This window comes from Manis pentadactyla, chromosome 10 (genome assembly GCF_030020395.1).
Source record: "Manis pentadactyla isolate mManPen7 chromosome 10, mManPen7.hap1, whole genome shotgun sequence".
In the NCBI taxonomy this organism is placed as follows: Eukaryota; Metazoa; Chordata; class Mammalia; order Pholidota; family Manidae; genus Manis; species Manis pentadactyla.
Genome location: NC_080028.1, coordinates 79,551,484 through 79,571,362, shown reverse-complemented (window position 1 = coordinate 79,571,362; position 19,879 = coordinate 79,551,484). Strand labels below are relative to the sequence as shown.

Genomic DNA, 19,879 nt, shown 5'->3' with positions numbered 1-19,879 from the left:
GCTACTGTTTCTTTCTCTTCTCACTGGCTAGGATGTGACTGTGGGAGGGAGATATCCGGGCCTATGAAGATGAAGGAAACTCAAGGATGCAAGGAGCCTGGGGCTGATAATCCCCAGGCTCCATACAGCCAGATGACTCAGTGACACATAGCTGCAGTAACATGGTCCTTGTTGAAGCCACTGCTCTTTGAGGTCTGTCATCCAGCTGCTGAACGAGTACCTTCAACACGTGCTCCTATAACCAGCAGCATGGGCATCACCTGGACCACACCCTGTGTCTGGCGAATCTGACTCCGAATTTTAACAAAATCCCCAGGCCACTCTATGCACATTAAAGTTTGAGAAGAACTTCCCTGATAACACTTGTTGAAGGGCATTTCGGTTGTCTGTTACAACCAAGGTCGCGGAGTATGTTGCTGTCGGTGTACTCCTCTGGAGCAGAATCTCTCTAGGTCAGATCCTGGACATGGCCTCAGGGCACTGCTGGTCCACAGAAGATGGACCTTTACAAAGGTTTTTGACGGTGGTTTGTTTGGCTGTTTTTGATTCTGGTTTGTTAAGATTTAAGGAGGCTCATGTGGGAAAGCCACCTAATCTCTCGTAGAAAACCTTACTTCTTCAAGCTCCTTCCAGAAAAACAGAGTCACAGTGCACCCCCTGGTGGCTTCTGTCCATTTGCAGGCAAGTGGGTCCATGGCTAGATCTTGGCGACCCCAAACCTGCCAAGCAAACCCACAACTGAGGGTGACACCGTCACCAGGGCCAGTGGGGGTCTGCAAGGCCACGCCCCACCAGGACCCAGAATAATCACATAAGCAAAGGGTTGTTTGCAGGAGTGCTATAACACTATAACACCAGACTGACCAAAAGGAGCCTTTTAAAAATCGTTTAAAAAATGGCCACATGGAGTCATAATTGATGCACAATAAACCACGCATATGAAAAATGCCCAATGGATGAATTTTGACATATGCACACACCTACAAAATTGTTGCCACAATACTCATCATCACCCAAAGTTTTCTAACCACACCCCCATCCCAGATAACCATTCATTTTCTGTCATTAATGCTGACTTGCATGTTCTAGCATGTAAGTGGCATTACAGTGGATGCCCTCATTTTTGTCTGGCTTTGTGCACTCGACATTATTATTTTGAGATTCATCCATGTTGTTGTGCTTATCAATCGTTCCATTATATGGATATACGACTGTTTATCTGTTGGCCTGTTGACAGATATTTGAGTTGTTCCCAGTTTTTGGTGAATGTAAATAAAGCACTATGAACAACAGTGTAAGTCTTTGAGTAGACACACCCCCTCCTTTCTCCTGAGTAAATACCTAGGCAGGGAAACGCTGGATCACGTGGTCTGCGTATATTTAACTAGGCAAGAAACTGCCCAGCTCTTTTCTGGAGTGGGTGCACCATTGGACATTCCCACCAGCAGGGCATGAGAGCTCCCATTGCTCAAAGGGGTTCTCCGGCCTTCCGAAGGCCTGGTGAAGACCTGCCTCCTGTGGAAGTCAGGCAGACAGGAGTTGGGATCCTTGGCTCCATTGCTCACCAGGCACGTGTGGACGAGGCATGTAAACTGAGTGCCTCAATTTACTCATCCTATTTGCTGCCTGACTTTCTGGACTCCTTTGTTTTAAACCCTAATCGTGTCCCCGCCCCCTGCCCCCAACTTTAACTGGGAACTGTGTTAGGACAGGGCCCTCTACCCACCTTACACAAACTCACCTCTTGACAGAGAGTTGCCTCTCAGCCGCGACATTGCCACCCTGGAGGCAGGCTCTACTTGGCACCAGATCTGGAGCTCAGTTTCACCTCAGTAATGTGAAGATGACACCTTAATCATTGGTGGTGGTGGGTGATGATGCTATTTTATAAATCTTCCTGTGTTTTACAGTTGGCTGGCTGGGGCAATTCTCTATACCAAACACATCAATCTTTGTGCAGGAACCCTCGAACTTTTCACCCAATAAACAAGGCCTGTAAATAGCCTCAGGGCAGGTTAGCACCAAAGGGGATCGCCCCCAAACTTAGCTTTCAGAGCCTTTGGCTCTCATCTATCACTCAGCGTGTCCTCTTCTGTGAGTTGGCTGGACTGTGCATATGGCTTCCCTCATTAGCCAACGCCAAGTCCTGCTCTACCAGCAGGCTGGGGTGCTTCCCAACCCAGTGGGTCAAAAGCCAGCCAAGACATGGGCATCCTGGTCCCCAAGGGCTTGGACGGGGCCTGCAAACTCAGGGTGTGTCAGTGGGAAGGGAAGTCCCTCTTCTGCCCCTTTGTGGGAGCTGTTTCTGCCCCCTACCTCATCCAGAACTGAAGCTCTCCATCCCTGCTTCTCAAAGCGGGGTACACGGGCCTTATCACATCTCATCTTTCTGCAACTTCAAAGACTTTTTGAAGACTGATTTAATTGGCTGTATAAAACCCCATTTTTAGATGAGAACAGGTATGATGGAGTAGAAGGTAACATTCATATGTAGTTTTAACCTAAAATACAGAGCCTCAAACTCCATCCCCAGATCCCAAAGGACCCATATATTCCCTTCGCTCCCTAACTTTGGGGGTGTGTTGGTGGAGAATCTGAGAAACACTGTACTATGACTGTTTTCTGTTCTAGTGGGTGCTCTGAAAATGAAGTGGGGAAATGCACATAAAGAACAAGGCATGTAGAGCACCCTTAGCATACCATTCCTCATCCCCACCACCCCATGACCTTGCAAATGCTCTCAGAGGAAGTCCCTCCTGCAAAGGGCTGGCCTTTTTAAGGGGCTCTCAAGGTTCATTTGGGTGTTGGTTCTGACTCGTTCAGTGACCCTGCTGCTGACACTTGAAATCTAAGGATGGGTAGGAAAAGATCTCCTAAACTTTGGAGAAGAGGGAAACCCAGTTAAGTCCTAATGCATGGAAATGACCTCTCACCTACCCACCGAGCCAAGTCGCTCAGTGCCAGGTTCAATTTGTTCTAGATCTGGACATCTCCCTCTTTACCCAACCAGTCTTCATGCTGTGTAACCTGGGTGGACCTTACCTGTCAATAGCTTCACCTCTACCTCCCCCAGTTCATTTGCAATTTAACAGTCAACAGACAGCAGTTGCTGCTCCTGGGGGTGTTTATCAGCAACTACCATGTGGCTGACCATGTGGACTACAAAGACGAGCACATATACTCGCCAGCCGTTGGTGGGTGCAGTGCCTCATGACGGCGATTGGACAGGGGTCCCATTTTTGCAGTAAGCAGCAAAGGGAGGAGGTGCCTATTCTTGACAGGAAGGAGTATGGGGCAAAGTAGGTTGTTGGGCAGGCCCGCGGGTGGAGAGCAGAGTCGGGCAGCAATACAGACCTCGGTATGTTCAGACCCAGAAGGCATCCCAGCAGGCAGGGGCCATGTGGCTCTTGTAAGCTGGGTTTGGAAACACGTGACTCGACACATTGAAACGTTTAGACTGACTCTCGCAGCCTGTCAGTGACTCGAGGCCACTAAGCCAGGGGAACATCACTGTTGGGACTAATGGCCTGAACTAAGGCATGGGCACTTGAGAGGGCTCTGTTAAGGGAGGTCAGGGATAACACAGCTGGGTAGGAAATAAAGCTGTATTTTTTAAGGGCTGGGCAAAAATCAGTAACACTTTTAAATGTTTTAAATCAAACACTTTATTTCCACATAACAAGCGCAAAAAACTCCCAAACACTTTAACAATACAAATAACGCAGATATGAAGTCAATTATACACTACTCAAAGCCCCATAAGGTCAATCAGCTTAACGTTCCAAACATTTCCAGACATGGTTTTTCAAAGCTACCTTTGGTTTTTGGAAAAACCAGTATGGAGAGGTCAATATACATCGAATGCACTGAACAACATTTGCTTATAGTAAGGTGTCCAACGTCAGCTTACACCCGGCAAGGTGGAGCAGAAGGTGAAGTCACACACTGAAATACATACACAGGTTTTGCCCCTGAGCTCCTGCAGTGAGGAGTGAGGGCCGTGAAGGGGGCAGAAAAGGCCAGTCCAAGTTGTGGCGTTTCTCATTTTGTAACAGAGGTATGAGAGTTTAACACTAGAACACTGTCAAGTCATTAAGCTTCATGTTCCAAATGGTCTCTTGCTGAGGCTTGAGATGGGCACAAATGGTGGGGAAGATGAAGTCACAGAAGAATTTTGAGCAACAAGATCCCAAAGATGCCCAAAGAGGGTAGGAAGGAGCAAGCTACAGTTTCCCATTGTCCTCACATTATTTCAGGGTGAAATGGTGAATAAGTTCAGATAAAATGTTCAAATATTTGCTTACATTTTTGTTCAGTTGCTCTGTGAGAACCCTCATACATAGCAACTGTGAAACTTTCATTATAAAAAAGTGTACAAATAAATTCACAAAAAAGAGACAATTAATGGTGAGCAGCCAAAAACTCATGGTTTATTATATCTGAAGAAAATTTCATAATTCAAACACAACCAAACTGTACATTTTACAATCACATTCTATTTGTAAACAGTTAAAAGCCACTGACTTCTTTTGCATCTTAGGACACAAACAGTTAGAATCAAGGCAATGAAATGATGGCAAATTCTGTACTGTTAAAATTTTTACCCTTGTTTAGTCTCTCTGACTAAGCAAGCATTATAATACCATTTGTGGGCAAAAAAAGGGGGGGGAGGAGAGAAAGAAATTTTAAAAATGGTGTAACTCGTTAGTTTGCAACAACATTTAAAATTTTCTTTATACAACGAACAATTCTGTAAGCCCAATACCTTGGTTACAGTATGCATAGTTACTGATTTCGGCTTTAAGGTACAACAGTTAAACATTAACACAGTCACAAGAGAGCAGAAACATATAGAGCCACTTGATGGATTACAAAAAATTATTATCTATTATTAGCAAACCATTATCACTCACTAATAAAAAGACAGCATCTGAAAGCAGAATGTCATATTCCAGCTTTAAGCGTTTTTTTGTTTTTTCTTTTTTTTTCGGCAGAGAAAATTCTTTAACAGAGCAAATACGTAGTAGTATCAGTGCTAAAAGTTGGGGTTTTTCTTTTTTTCCTATAAGAAACTACAAGGAGTTTTTTTTACTGGGGAACTGGTTTTCCTGAGAACCATGCTCTTTGATTTAGGACAGGAATAGAAAAACAAAAGAACATGGCCAAATGCTGCTCCTTTTTCCCAGAGATAGAAAGCATCTTTTAAATCATCCTCCATTTTTTTTTTGTCTTTTAAGTTTTTTTTTAAATGATGGAAGAGTAAACATTTTTTTTTTTCTCAAAAAACAAACAAAAATCTGTAAACAAGAAGGTTCAACGTGGGAACCTTCAAAACAAAATGGAAAGCCTATTCAAAGTGCAGGGCCCGGCCTGGGTGGCAGGTGGGCTGCAAGTCACAGCTGTGGCCACAGTTTTTCAAACTGCAGAGCGAAATTCTTTAGTTTTATAACATGAAAAAACTGGTGCAATACTTTTCATTTATAGTCCTAAGTCAGCATCATAACTTGATCTTTTAAACTCCACAATACCACAATAAGGTAGGCAAACATCAAGGCATAGTAGAGAGCGCACACCTCTTCAGAACATCCTTGAGTAAACATTTACACTGGAACAGCTCCCCCCAAGCGGCCGACGGGGCGGAGGGAACAGCATTCAGTGCAAAGTTAAAAGCTCATACATTATCAGCCCAAAAAAATGGTCTTGCAAAAAAAAAAGGAAAGAAAGACAAAGAAAAAAGGGGTGAGGAGAGAGGAGAACAGAGGATGAAAAAAAGAACCCAAAGGCTAAACACGATGAATATACACAAGTGAGCTCATTCTATATGGTTCAGCATGTATGGCGCTTTTTGGGAGTGTAAATAGATAGATACCTTTTCACATTATAATATTGGCCTGCATGATTCAAGTATTCAAACTGATATGTTTCAGGGAAAACAAAGTGGAAAATGTGCAGAGAACAGCTGTTCCCACAGGTGGCCCCTGGCTGCAGGCGGTGAGCCCAACTTAGTGCTCCTTTCTTTCGCATCTTGAGGTCACAGTTCGTGAGTCTACATCTACATGTCACATGGACTCTCCACCCCCACCCAGGTGGTCAACAGAAAGAAAAGCATTAATGGGGGATGGGCTGCTAATTCCCCGGGGGTCGCTGCTGCTTGGGGGACCCCACAGGCTTGTGGAATAATGTGGGGTCCCCCAGAGTGAAGTGCCGTGAAGGTCTCCACAGTTAGTTCCCGACAGCCCAGCACCATTCCAGTGATTGAGATCGGTCCGGCTGGAGAACGAGTGGGAACAGTCGAGGGAGCCCAGCCGGCTCTGGCTGGACCCGAGAGACTGCCAGCCAGGAGAAGGGGTCAGAGACTGGCTTTGTGCAAAGAAACGACTGATCTCCTCTTCACTGGCAAACTCAGCAAGAATAGTAGTGTTCCCCAGCACACACCTGGAGGAGACACAAGCAGGCCAGTGAAGACGCAGCTATCTGACGGCTGGGACTGCTTCCCAAGTGAGGGTGGGATTCGGTCTCTGACCGGTGGAGGAACGCACAGGACCAGGCAAGAGACCCACGGCTGGAAGGACACACACCCACGGTACCCAGCACGCCCTGCTTGGAAGGGGGGATGACGACACGGCTCCCAGGGCTCTCCAGGGTCCAGACACGCTGCCCCAAGAGAACCTCCCCCGTGTCGCTGTGGCACAACATCACAGCTTTTTGTCTCCTATTGGCAATTAAGGGACCCTCTAGGGCCACTCTGACCATGTGTGACACTTCCTTTATTACTACCAACCTTGGAACCCAAGGTACAGTGAGGCTGCCTCACTGTGAAGCACCCCCCGCGGGACCCCGTGCGCTGGCCCAGAGTTGGTGCACAGTGCCACTGGCTGTGCCTCCACGCACAGGGGGAGCCTCAAACTTCCCATCGGCAGGCGCTTTTCAGGCACCACACATCCAACACCCAACTTACATGTGCAGAGACTTCTGTGCCTTCACCACCTCTTCTTTTGAACTGTAACGGACCAAAGCATTTCCATGTGGGAGGTTCAGGTGGAATGTTATCAGTGGGCCATGCTGCATGCACAGGGTCCTCAGAGTTGAGCCATCGATCTAGGAAACAGAGTGGGGAGCCGCCCATGAGAGGCGTGTCACCAGGCCCCTGGGGGAGGTCGTCCCAGGCCGGGACTCTGCTCCTCTCTCTCTTGCCCAGGGTTCTTCACTCCTGGTGCCACTCTGCACTGGGGCTCACTGCTGTGATGGGGTCCAGTGCCCCCCTCCCTCTTCCACTGGTCCCAGAGCCGTACCTCTGTGGCCTCTAGACTCCTGGACATTCCCCAGATCCCCAATTCCTTAGTTAGCCATTGCCCCTGCTGTGGCTTCATGTCTTCGCTCTTCCCTGCCCTGAGGACAGGATTCATCAAGGCACTGCTCCCTGGGGGAGGAGGGGGGTGGGCTCTTAACATCCAGCCTCCAAAGGAGGGGGTGGTCCAGGGACTACGAAAACAGACTCATCTAACAGGGCGGCCCCAGGCCTCTCACCGCACCAGATTCATCTGAGTGCCCTTATAAAACAGCAGATGGCCCATCCCAGCCCAAATCTACTAAACCAGTCTTTTGGGGTGAGATCTAGGTACTTATTTTTGGTCAGCTCCCATGCACACTTACAGTGTGGAAATGCCTGGGTCCGACCACAGCCTGTCTGAGGCATCTGCTATCTCCTCTGCCTGGCCTGACATCCACTTAATGCCACTCAGTGGGTTTGGCAGCCCTCATCTCAAAAGTAAACCAGGCTGGAAACCTTCGCTCCCATGCTCCCTGGCATAACCACATAAACCAGGACACTTGGCACCCTTACCTGAGGCGTGAGGTTTTTCAAAACAAGCCAATTTGTTATTCTCCCTGAGCTGCTCTCACCCCAGCTGGAACCTAAACAAGGAAGAAAAAGGGCAGGTCAGTTTTCCAGAATTGTGGCCAGACGACTCTCTGGGACAAACACATCCTGGCCAAATCACAGGAACTTAGGAGGATCCTGAGCTCTTGATGCCCTCTTCTTCCTCTGACTTGCCTGCACTTCCATGTGGGGCACTTTCTGCTAGTCCCAGATGCCAGCTCACTCTGACCCTCACCAGGCATTAATTCCTGGGGCAGGTGGCTTTACCTCTGGGGAAGAGTGGCTCAGATGGCTCAGATGGCTCATCACACGCAGGCTAGTGAGCCAGGAAAAGCATATGGTTTCATTTATAAAGCTTTTGGGAGCTTTTCATTTATAAAGCTAAAATGCTCTCAAAACAGTGCCCTTTGGGAAAAGGCCTTAGCCTGTGATTATCTCAGGCACTGTCTGATGGCTCTGCAAGCATCTCACAGGGTATGAAGCTTACAGATTTAAGAGCTTGCCATCACCCAGACATTTCTCATTTTTGTCTGTGTTGCCACAGGAGCGCCCCACCTGGCCTTCCTGCTCAGCCCCATGGTGCGCATTCTCCCCCAGCAGCAGAGCTTTAGAACATGACCAAGTCACCCCGCTGTGCTCACAGACACTTCAGTGTGGCTTAGGAAGCTGGTTCCATGACACAGCTCAGGTCTACTCATTTCTCCCAGAACACTGCCCCGCACCCCCCAAATCTCTAATGACCCTAACGGGGAACCCTTGTGCTGTCCCAGGTCTGAGCCTTGGCATATGCTGTTCCCTTTGCTTTGCCTGGCTTACTCTCTCAGGCTTCCTGACGCCACTCAACTCCTCCAACCTGCCTTAGTGTGGGGGCTCCTCAACCACGTTCACTATCATCCCTCACTGTGTACTACCAGCCACTCAGTTGGCATCCGAAGATGTCTGTGGCCTGAAAGACCCACTTATATACAATACCAGTTATATTAATTTGCATCTAGTAGCTTGGAACAGATTCAAGGGTTCTTTTCACGTAATTAAAACTTCCCCCCAAAGGAAACACTGCCAAGTTTTATTTTGGCCAATCACCTGTCTAAAGATCAGAAATTACTAATGAGATTTTACTATCATTTTCAGCCTGGAGATGAGAAAAATTCAGTACAGTTCTGGGGCAGGTAAGAAGGAAGAATAAGACCATGTTTACTGGTAGAACTGGAAGACAGCTTAGAGTTACATTTGTGGTGCACGTATTTGGCAGGAGGCAGGTGGGGACATGATGTCAGCACAAATCCAGTGCTCATTCTTTCGAGCAATACCCTTTGTCCCAGTTTTCCTGGGCCAATCTGGTTTATGCCCTTGGCCCTGTATGGCTAATTAACAGCCTCCCTTTCACTCTCAAATGGCCCTGTTTAAACAGGAGGTTTTATGATCACCCTAAGCATAGGCTAAGCTTCCACCCAAACAGGACCCATCCTGCAGGGCCCAGATGCACTGCTGTCACCATCCCCGCCTCATCAAACAGCTTCTGTTCTGTGTGACCTGCTGTTAATCTGCAAGCCTGCCATGAACGGCAAATTACTATTAATTTGAAGATGAGCTTTCAAGGAACTTCTGAAGGAAAGGAGATTCTCCATTACAGCAACTTTATCAATGACTGTCTGTATCTTTGGGTAAATAAATGTTCTTAAGTAAACTGGGCAAAATTTAAACTAAAATTTAGGACTCACAAAAACATGGGACCTGCAGGAGAGAGCAATGCACTAGGAATTATTTCATTTAAGTTCTAATCCTACTTCACTGGGAGTAGGTAGTGCACTAATTTACTACTGAGGTCTCTGTTGAACTAGTCTGTTGGTACAGGTTAGTGTTCAGCCCATCACCCACACGAAACTACCTTCTGCACTTCATCTTACCTGGGGTATACCTGGCGTCAGAATTTCCCCATCCTCCACCTACACGCAGGGGAGAGTTATCCCACGTAGACAAGGGTGGCTTCTGACCAGTCAGTCCCGGAGGTGGGCGGGACGGAGCAGTGATGTTTTTAGGTGGCAAAGGGACCTTCCACAGCTCATGAGCCAGAGAGGTGTTTGTAACTGAACCAGGAGACCATGTCAATTTGGAATCACTATTTCTGGCTACTCAGAGGGAGGAGACAAAGTCAGGGAGGGGAGAGAGAATGCTTTCATAAAAGAGAAAATTTAAATAGTGGTAACATCCATTCTCCCACTAAAGACAAACAAACAAACATAAAGAAACTCTACTGAAAAACTGAAATCAAACTGAAATGCACAGGGAGAAGAACAAAAAGCTGAAAGGCAACTGTGCCCTCAACTTCAAAAGCAGCCCCCACTCAGGAGGCATCACAGAAGTTACTCCCAGGGTGTGTGCCGAGGGCTAGGGCTGCGGGGTGCTGGGGTGTGTACGCCACCTCTAATCCCGACACATCCTCGGAGGTCGGGGAGGCTTAACAACTTGCCTATGGGTCCAGGGCACAGCCAGGACTCAAACCTAGGCCTGTCCGGCTTTAAAGGGAAGAAAAGAGAAGAAAAAAAGGAAGCAAGCAAACTCATTTCCTGACCCACACCGCCTCACAGCAATGGGGTGTGCAGGGGCCAGGGGCCAGGGACCCAGTCACCTATTTCAAAATCATGCTAAAAAACATGAGGGGCCTTAGGGGATGGAAAATTTTAAACATCTGTCTCTGTCCTCTATTTTTCTGCTTGATTTATAAAGTGCATGTCCTTTATTTAAGTCAGCATGACTGAGAAGTGTGGTCAGAAGACTGGTCACAACACAGTTAATCACTGGCCTGTGACAGCCGAGTGCTCACTCAGAGTGAGTGGGTGTGAACCTTGATAGCAATGGGGCAGTGCCGTGACTCCCAAGCGTGTCACCTTTTTTCTAGCAATTTCAAGTTGAGGTTTATTTTATTTTAGAAAAATACCACTTTGCGAAGGTTTGGAAATTACAAAACTCCTTCACAAGCAAAGAGACTGAGAACTGCTTTCAATTAAAATAATTTAATCACAGAGCTGATGGCTCTCAGAGGAGGGAGGGAGAGCTGTTCAGTGAAAGTTGATTCTTTTAGTCAATGACTGCTAGATATGGCAAACTTTTAAAAGGGACAAATGGTGTTAAAAGTGTTTCCCCTGGCTCACAAATATATTCCCCTACCTCCCCAAAAAGAAGACTGTAGAGAGAGGAGAGATTAGGAGAGATTAGAAACAACAGCCGAAGCCCCGGTTTGACTTGCCCCAGCTCTGCAGGGCCTTGGCAGCCCAGGACAAGGCCCACCTGCAGTGCTTTGTGCTGTACTGCTGAGGGGGACGCTGTAGTTGGAGGCACGAATGGATGACCAGGCACTAGTTGAAGGCAGCGTGGTGTTCAAGGATGAGGATGACCCTACATGGGGGAAGAGCCCAATTAGCCACCCCAGGGGCAAGGGACACGGCCTCTGAGAATAAGCAAAAGAACCCAGTGAGTGGCAACCATCAGCCCCGAGAAAAGGGACAGGTGTACTCGGCAACCAGGTGGTGGTGTCCAGAGCCAGCCGGCTGCCCCCTGTGACTCAGGAGTCTTCCTTCCCTGTTTTCTCCTAGTGGCCTGTGAGAGCACCCTGCAACCACCCCCAGCGCGACGTCCCAGTACCGGCTACAAAAGGAGGACAAATTCTTACTGTCCCTAACCTCCAATGACTTCCTGACCCTGGCACTGCCGCTAGCAGTCAGCCAGGCCTCATCCTTCTCCACTGTGCCCCATACTCAGTCTGCAAGCCAAGTCTTTCCCCCTGTTCTTTTAAACCCCGCTTGACCACTACTCTGGTTTAGCTCCAGACTGGCCTTATCGGGATCAATCCGACACCTCCCAACTGGTCTCCCACTCCCATCCATTCTGCTCACCACTGTCAGATTACCCCACCTTGAATGTTGATTCTTCCACTCAAAACTTTCAATGGTTTATTTAATATCACATCTAAATTCCTCTCTTGCCTTTCAGAATCTACGATCAGCAAGCAGCAGCCCTTGTTTCTGCAAGTCACCAGATTCCTTAATTAACCACCCAGCTGTAAAGTTTTGTTTGGCCCTGTCCCCAATTTGCTCTTGTGAAAGTAGTGGCTTTAACTACTTCTACATAGTTGTCTGTTAAATCCAGCCATGCTAGAATGATGAGGATTCTTTTCTTACCATTGTGATACAGCAAACACCTGTTAACAAATTATACATTTAATGTAAAATGTGGACTATTTTACATTTTATTACAAACTGTTTAAAGGGATAGATGGGAAGATAAATGTTACAGAAACAAAGAAACTATTTTCCTTCACCTCCTCCCCCTTTCTCCTTGTGCAGGACTGGAATGCCTGTAAACGCCTGGGATGGGATGTGGGAAGGCGGGCGGCGACTGTGCCTGATGGCCCACAGGAAGTGTACCTGGGCTACAGGGGCCCCTAACTGGTCTTATTTTCACTTTCTGAGAGACAAAGCCAAATTGCTTCTCCAGATCAAAGTCCTTTAATATCTAGAGGACATAAACAAATAATGTAACAGCTTTTATGAAACACCCATTTCTTAATAACCACAATACTGGAACCTGTTATGAAGTAGTAGTAATTACAATTATTGGAAAGTGAATGCTTGTTGGTCACCTGTGTTAGTTTATTAAGTAATACCTGTGTTAATTTATTAAGTTAATATGTGTGTTTACTCTATCAAGTGATAATAAATCCTCATCATTCTAAAAGAGGCTAAGAGTCATCTACGGGAAAGCGGAGAATTCTGTCCTCACTGTCCTGAGTCCCTGGGGAGCCAGGTGCTGGGGTTTGCTTAATCTACTTTGAGACATTCTGAAACTGTGTTGTCCAGCATCATTCAGAAATTGACTTGTGCCCGCCTACATACCACTGTTCCTGTCCCTGAGGTGGTCAACTTCCCGCACAGTATTAATTGAAAGATTGTTTATGACACTGCCAGGAGTGACGTAAGGGTCAGTTTCAGGGTCAATGTTTGGATAACCTTTCCATGGTTCACCAGGGCGAAATTCTGAGAATGAAAATTTTAAATTAGTTCAGGCTTAATCATCATTTAAAAATCCATTATTAAATATCTGAAACTTTTACCTCTGAAGCCTATACAATTTTCAAATATTTTCTAATTAATAGCACCCTCAGAGGCTGAATCAGTAATACAATAGTAAGTAATACAATATAAGCTGTTATTTATAAACAACTTGCAAGTTTCTGTCACTGAAATCATTTCACTGGGTCTATGTATTTTTAAACATTAACACTTTAAAGTGCTGCATTACAAATCCCGAAGCCACAGCAACTCACATAGGACAAAGCAGACCACAGGTATGTTTGTGGTAATTCCTCAGTATACCTGAAACACTGTCAAGTTAGCCCCCTGACACAGCTAAAGAGGAATGACAAATGAAGGCTTGCATACTGTTCCTCCCTATGCCGGTCAGCGGGGCTAATCCCACTTCCCCTGCTCGCAGGGAGAGTAAAGCTGCTGGTAACAAGCCAGACACACTCGCCTGCACAGCACTCGATGCTCAACTTTTTGTTCCTCCTTTCTGCATTCCTTCTTATTCTTAGCACAGTGCGGTCCAATTATGGAGAGCTGGGCTAAATCACGACTACATCTAGACGTAATGAAATAAATCTTGATGCAAACAAACTCTCCAGAGAGAAGCTATTAGCATTTTACCTGGTGGCCAATTAACACTGCTAGAGCCGTTAGGCGATTTGGCACGTGGCCAGCCATCTCCTATTGAACCTGGAGGACTGGCTGGTGAAGTACTGCTATTCATAAAGTCATAGGGAACAAATGGAGACTCTTCCAGCCTGAAACCACTTGAAATAGCACCTGGAAAGAGAAAAATGACTGTGAAATGTGAGCAAAATATACTGAATTTCTTGCAGTTCCTTAAGTACAGTAAGAAAACGTTCTACCATAGCCATAGCTTCCAGGCTGCATTATGTAGATTATGTGAAGATACAAGGAGAAAAGAAAGCTCTGTGATCTCATCCAGACTTCAAATGCTTTTAACTCTTATATATTGAGATCTGAAAATTACCACAGTGGATTTTATTCCAAGAAGGACATAAGTACCATAACCATCAATAAGTGACCAGAATGTGAGAATAAAACTATTTCCAAACCAATAAAAGACCTGTATTGTGGCCTAAACTGAGGACAAGTACAGTGACCTATACAGTATTGGTAAAGATATTCATTACCAGAATTAATGAAATCCCATAAAAACACAATCTGCTCTCACTTAGAAAAGATCATTTGCTTTCTTGTGATTTATTCTCCATACACATCTTTGAACACATCATACAAGGACTAATGCTTCCCATAAGCAGCAAAACACATCATTCTCTCGCCATTCACTCATGAACAGTGCCGGCCACTAGGCTAAGTGCTGAACACAGAAAGGAAAGATAAATGGAGATCTTGCCCTCAGGAACAATGCAGTCTTAACAAAAAGCCAACTACATGAACAGAGAATGGAAGGAGCGTATGTGGCCTCGCCAGGGCAGGGCTGGCATGTAAAGGATTCAGGGAAGAGATTCTACGCAGTGGGTACAGCCTGCAGAGAGACCCTAGGAGAGAAACAGCTAGGCACATCTAAGGAACTGAAAGACCATTTTGTCTGAAAAACAGTAAGTGGGAGAGTGAACAACATGGAGTGGGGCCCTCACCTTGAAGGGCAGGGGTGACTAAATATGTTTGGTTTTAAATGTTTGCAATTCAAAGGTCATGAGGTGGGGTGTGCCTGCTCTAGCCGCCCCGGGCGCTACCTCTCCAAACCAGCCTATGCCCTGCTTCTTCCCTGAATGCACAGAATTTGCAGGGTTTTGTAGGACACAGCAAAGAGTTCTGTACATTGAAGGGTTTTCAGAAGAAGAGTAGTACAGTCTGCTTTGTTGTGAGATGACTTTTGCTGCAGAAGTGGAAGTGGGAAAACCATTAGGAGGAACGCTGTTAAGCCAGTGAGACACAAAGGATGAATGAACTGTATTTGGAAGTAGAATGGGTAACTACTCAGATGGGCTGGATGTGGAGGTTGGAGAAAGGAAGAAATCAAGACTCCCTCTTAGATCCACATATCAATCAACTGTGAACAGACAAAATGTGGTACCATCCAAGTATAAAAGGAATGAAGTTCTTATGCATGTTACACTGTGGATGAACCCTGGAAACATTATACTAAACCAAAAATGCTAGTCATAATGGACCTGACAGCACATGCTTCCATTTACAAGAAGGACGTAGAGAAAACAGAAAGACTTGTTTTTACTTATGGCTGGGAGACATGGGAAAATGGAAGTGGGAGGAGTGATGCCTCAGGGGTTCTTCTGGGGCAAGGAAAATGTTAAAAAACTGACTGTGGTGATGGATACACAACTCTGAAGATATACCAAAAGTCACTGAATTATACCCTTTAAATGGAAGAATTGTATTATATGCATAAATACATTACAAAACTTAGAAGAGAATGTCTCAGGTTTTTTACTTCAATAACTTGAGAGGAGGAGGCATCAATACACGGGGACAAAGGGGTTAGGAAAACAAAACCAAGGAAGCACCCAGTCCAGCAAGTTAAGTTTGAAACAGATGAAGGAAAAGCCCTGGTTCATGGATTCAAGGCCGCTCTCTAGCTACGAGCTTCTGGTCAAACACAGCAGAGTCCTGGACTTCGTTTCAGCCTTGCTCATTCTATCAAGGTCCCCCTGCAGGCAGGTCACAACACCCAAGCTCCTATGTCAACAGCTCAGAGATGGCTGAGCTGGACTTGACAGGACCTCGACAGGACCTCGTGCCACCACCATCGGCAGGCACAAGCCTAACCCTGACTGCACCACTTCAATTTCATTCCTGCCTGTCTCTGGCTTTCCCATCTAATCACTTCTTATCTGAATGAATTTGATATCTTTTTTTGTAAACTGAACTGAAACCATATGGGAGTGAAGTGGATTTAATAAAGCAGTAGCTTCAAGTACTACAGTAAGCAAGCAGAGCTGCCAAACTGCAAGTGACTAATTCTTACCCAAGAACCTGAAGTGATAAAACTATTCCCTTCTTTTAGTAAGAAACAATTTTGATTTATTAAGACTACATTTTATTAAAAAGGAAAATGGACTTGACATAAGAGGCAACTAGGTTCCAGTTATATTCAATTAATCATTGCATGGGAAAATACCAGAAAAATGAAATGTAAATTTATGCAAAAGTTCTAGGCAAACAGAGCTGGCTTTACCCTGGAGAATTGGCCTTGTCTTGGAGGTAGGGCATCTAATGAGGTAACAGTGAAGACAGTAACAGTAATGGGGACTAAGACTTAATGACCAGTATGTGCTTAACTCTGTTCTGGTGCCTAAGTGCTCCAGAGATACTGCCTTATACATCCTCAAAACATTGTAAGAGGTACTATTAATATTCCCATCTAGCAGATGAGGGACCTGGAGTTCAGAGAGCTATTGACAAAGTAACTTATCCTGATGAGTAGCAGAGCTAGTTAGTAGCAAAGCTAGGTTTCAAATCCAGGGGCCACAGTTCTGTTACCACTTTGCCACTGCTAAGACAGTGGCATTCCCACTCTCAAGAAAAATTCCAAATGTAATATACCAATGAGTGGCAAATTCAATTTAGAAGCCAAGTCTATTTGATTTATGGTCCAATGTTCCTTCTATTACATGATAATTTCACCTTTAGTTTCTGATAACCATCAGTCCAATGTGTATAAACTAGCAAACCGAGCTTTAAGCCAAGTGTAGTCAAAGTTTCAAGAAAAAATCCAACTGAAAGGAAAAGAATGAATGCCACACACAAAAAAAGTCCTTTTAATACTAACTGGGGAGACACAGATTTGATTTTGTTTAGATTAGAAGACAAAGTCTCTTGTCAATTCCACTTCCTACATAGCTGTATGTGTGTGTGATTGCAAATATTTCAAAATTATTTTGTTGTGCATCTCTCGTACAAAGCATTGAGTCAGATTTTGCTACTGTATGAGTCAATCTGATTTTAATAATTAATGTGGCCCATTTATATTTATCAAACTGACATATTTGATTTTAGTTTACTCATATTTTTATTTTATATCATGCCTTCTATTTCTTTAAGGGTTCTTTAAAAACTCTGAAAATGTGTCATTTGTTTTCATTTTTTCTGAAAATGTGGAAGGCTTATATTTTTATTTTAGTGGGTATCTTTTTAACTTGTACATTTAAGTCTCCATTTCTTTTTAAAATTTTTTCAAATTGAGACATGACTGGCATATAACATTAGTTTTAAGTGTACAACATAATGATTTGATATTTGTATATACTGTGAAATTATCACATACCTCTTGAATATAATGACAATACTGGGTCAGGCTGCTGTCACCTCTTGTTTGGCTAACCTCTGAATTAGGCAGAGAAGTTTCCCAAATGCTCTGACTGAAATCTTTCAAAAATGCAAATTGGGTCATGTTACTTCTCAACTTAAAAATCCTCCAGTTCTCCCTCACAGAGGGGGTAACATTCACAAGCTTCACAAGTTTAAAAGGCTCTTATAAGTCTATCCCCCACCCACCCTCCCTTCACCTCTGCTTGGCTAATTTCTACTTATCTTTCACATCTCAGTTGAAAAGTCACAGGCTTCCTGGAAGCCTTTCCCAGCCACCCTCAATCCCAAGACTAAAATAAATATCCTTCTGTATATCTATCCCCTCCCCAAAACATTGTAGAACTCTCTAGGTACGAGGAAGGGGAGAGGATTTTGTAAACTGCCTTGAAGTCACAGCACCTTAGGACCAATACCACAGAATCCCAGGCCAGCCCTTCCTGGATGCACAACTTTCTGGTCAAATGTCCTTGCCTCCACTCCACTCTCCCTCCCTTAATGAATCTGGTTTTCTCAGGACATGGGGTAAAGGGTTAGCGCAGCAGGCTCAGGATGCACACTGCGGAGAGCTTCAGGACTGGCTCTTGATCAGCTCTTGGGCTCTTCTAAGGCCAGAGAATATACTGCCAGACAAGAGTACCTCTGCATACCGTGGGCTTCGGCCATGCCTGGTAGTTTATGGTAACAATCTGATTTCTGCTGGATGCCTGTTTTTGTTTGCATGGGGCCTGGGTCATATTGTACTTGACCACTGAAGGGTCTGCAGGGGGCTGGAGACTGAATAGCTAAGATCAGTCACACTGGTGCCTGTATAACTGATCCCTGATAAAAACTCTGGACACCAAGGCTTGGGTGAGCTTCTCTGGTTGGAAATACTCTGAACATGTTTTCACACATTATTGCTGGGAGAGTAAGTCCACGAGACTCTACTGGAGAGGACAATAGGAAACTTCTCCTGGACTCTGCCCTATATGCCTTTTGCCTTTGCTGATTTTAATCTGCATTATTTTGATGTAATAAACCATAATCATGAGCATTACAGATTCTGAGTTCTCTGAGTTTTTCTAGTAAACCAGTGAACTTGTCACAGAGGAAAGGATCTGCCCTTTCTTCTTTGCCTAACATTCTGTTTCACTAAATGCAGATAAAAATAGGACCCACTTAAGATTGTGTTGCAAATTGAGGCCTTTCCCACAGGCCTCCCTCCCCAGGCTCAGCCTGTCTCTGATGTGAGCCTGAATACTGCTATCAGATTGCTCCCCCTTAAATATCTCACTACTATTCTCTACACTATGAAACAGGAGACCCTATTTTCTACAATAGGTAAACACAAATGTCATCATTAATGACAGGAATGACTTGATTAACATTTCTCTATTTTTTTTTAAATATAAAGGGGAAAAAAAAATCAAACAAATAGAAAGAATATGCTTGAGAAGAAGATTCTAAGTCTCCACCAGGAGGGAGGGAGGGCAGAAGAGATACTAAGAGAAGAAAAAAAGCCACTTATAAAAAGTAGTAGTGCTGGGAGAAAATGACAGTATTAACAACTGGAGAGTTATTACGATAAGAAAAAGAGCTTTCTATAAATAGAAAAAAAGCCAAGATTTTAAGACTTGAAATTTAGAGGACTCTCATATATATACATATACATATATATATAAAATGAACCTCTTTCTTTCTAGAGATGAAGACCAAAACCACAACCAGGTCAAGGTGTATTTTTGAAGTTATTTTTACAAAGAAGGAAAAAAATACAACAATGAAGAAATAATATAAGCAACCAAACAGAAGAAATCCTATCAAACTTTCTTGATTTTTAAGAGGACAAAATAAAAACCTGAGGACAACAAATAATATCAATGAAAGGAAGACTACTGGCCCTGGATTGGTTAAGATTAGTAACACTGCCTGCTCAAGTAAATAAAATGAGAACTCTAGGGGCGGGGCAGTAAATAGAAGATAAAATACAAAATTAAAATTAAAAAACAAAAATATAAAATTACCTTATTAATTTAAGTGAATAAAAACAAACTGATGAAAACAGCTAGCTGCATATAAGATGACACCCAACTGCCTGCATGTCAGATGCCAGGCAACGAGATGAGAGCTTAACAGTTATTCTCTCATTCAATTCTCCCAACAATTCTATGAGGTATCACTTCCTTTTTACAGGTGCAAACACTGTGGCTGAAAGAGTTTAAGACCTGGGGATTTAATCCCATTTGCATTTGACTTCAAAACCTATGCTGCCTGATGATGCCCCATGTTTACAATGCATACTACATGCCAGCACGCCCTAAGTATACTGGGCACTGAATAATATATGAACACATATATTACATCTACAGATGCAATGAAAGGAAGGGAATATTTTATTTCTACAAAGAAACTGAAGCTCAGATATACAAAACAGACACAGAAAAATTCATTTTAACCTGAGACAACAGAAAACCACATGGTACAAACATTTTTCTAGGTCTCCATGTTCTATCTCTCCAGCCATTCTTTTCCAGGTTTCTTTACTACTAGTGGCTCCAAGATTCCATCCTTGTTCTTTTCTCTTTGAGCCCTCCCTCTGGGCAACCTCATCCATGTCCATGACCTC

General features: G+C 44.5%; 1 protein-coding gene across 11 annotated transcripts in view; it reads right to left on the bottom strand.

The window, feature by feature from the left end:
* Positions 1 to 3,647: 3,647 nt before the first annotated feature.
* Positions 3,648 to 19,879, bottom strand: part of TNRC6A (trinucleotide repeat containing adaptor 6A) — a 96,803-nt gene continuing 80,571 nt past the window's right edge. For 9 of the 11 annotated variants that reach the window (XM_057487047.1, XM_057487048.1, XM_036916922.2 and 6 more), the window contains 7 exons: positions 13,582 to 13,740; positions 12,772 to 12,912; positions 11,168 to 11,275; positions 9,787 to 10,008; positions 7,844 to 7,914; positions 6,959 to 7,098; positions 3,648 to 6,435 (listed from right to left, as the gene is read on the bottom strand). In XM_057487047.1, the coding sequence (XP_057343030.1) occupies positions 6,060 to 6,435; positions 6,959 to 7,098; positions 7,844 to 7,914; positions 9,787 to 10,008; positions 11,168 to 11,275; positions 12,772 to 12,912; positions 13,582 to 13,740 (1,217 nt within the window). In that variant the 3' untranslated portion in view covers positions 3,648 to 6,059. Of the gene's footprint in view, positions 6,436 to 6,958; positions 7,099 to 7,292; positions 7,421 to 7,843; positions 7,915 to 9,786; positions 10,009 to 11,167; positions 11,276 to 12,542; positions 12,609 to 12,669; positions 12,913 to 13,581; positions 13,741 to 19,879 lie in introns of those variants that run through there. The other 2 variants (XR_005031067.2, XR_005031068.2) reach the window with 2 other exon arrangements.